At 41.3% G+C, this 1273-nt stretch overlaps 1 protein-coding gene across 1 annotated transcript; it reads left to right on the top strand.

Moving 5' to 3' along the window:
- Positions 1-535: 535 nt before the first annotated feature.
- SARC_16492 (hypothetical protein) lies at positions 536-799 on the top strand (the record flags this gene model as incomplete). The annotated part of the gene is made up of 1 exon (XM_014289403.1): positions 536-799. A coding segment is annotated over one exon (264 nt), but the record flags the coding sequence as incomplete, so codon positions are not given.
- Between the last annotated feature and the right edge of the window lie 474 nt (positions 800-1273).

Consider the following 1273-nt stretch of genomic DNA (forward strand, 5'->3'; position numbering starts at 1 on the left):
ATATATATATATATATATATATATATATATATATATATATACTATATATATATATATATATATATATATATATATATATATATATATATATATATATATATATATAGTCATATATATATATATATAGTCATATATATATATATATAGTCATATATATACAAACTTGCACCCTTCGTCCGTGTGCAGGTGCTTTGGGGGCCAGTTTGAAAGATCCCGAGGACACTCGGTCGTACCTGACCATTGCCGATAAACGTGCACAGGCTGTGATTGTCAATGGTTTAGTAGCTGCTTTTGGGCCAGATTTGGATATAGTTGGAGAAGAGGACATGTCTACTGTCGACCAAACTACAGCACAGAAGTCAACGGTATGCGCACGTGTATCAATAGCCTTTGAATCGGCAAAGTATACCTACGTTTTTTGGAAGAAGCAACTACAATCGTGCACGGATCAAGTATTGGCTTACTTTATGCTTCTTCTTAACCATCGCATTCTCCTGTAAGCCTGACCAACCCCGCGACTTACTCGCACTCTCAGAGCGCGAGGGCCTATCCTCCTTTATCCATATCCCTCCCCGAGTCAATATACGGCGCCGCATCCCTGGACGATCTTTGTGTATTCATAGACCCCGTTGACGGTACAAGGGAGTTTGTAGAGGGACGGTTATATGCGTGTCAGACTCTCATCGGCATCTCTTGGCGCGGACGGCCTGTGTGTGGTGTAGTGGGACTACCGTTCCACGATGGTGCCGTGGGAGTGTTTGTGGGGGGAGCGCGGGAGTTTACGTTAACGGATACGCAGGTGTGTTGGGTTGAGTCTATGAACGATGAACGTACATGGTTGTTTTGTTGGATAAACGCACTGCTGCGGCTCCCAAGGTCACGACTTGTTGTAGATAGACAGAGCCTATGCTGCTTGTTTTCTAGAAAACATACACGCACGGACTATTTACACCTGTAGCTACCTATACAAATAGGTGCAATCCACTTATTCTATGCGCATGTGCACATGGTATAGTGTGGCGTCGGCGTATTGTACCGAAGTCATGGGGTTTTTTATATGTGCCATGGTAGATGAGAGCACTATTTTATTTTTCAGCTATACTTAGTTCACCTGTGCGTTTCAATAGCGCCATGTTCAAGCACCAGGTTCATGTTCGAGCACTGATAAATAACTTGCCGCAATGAAAATTGATAGCATTTGTGAACATGATATATATATATATATATATATATATATATACGTACTTACTACTAAGTAGTAGGAACGACACTC

Source organism: Sphaeroforma arctica (genome assembly GCF_001186125.1).
Source record: "Sphaeroforma arctica JP610 unplaced genomic scaffold supercont1.8205, whole genome shotgun sequence".
Classification (NCBI taxonomy): domain Eukaryota; class Ichthyosporea; order Ichthyophonida; genus Sphaeroforma; species Sphaeroforma arctica.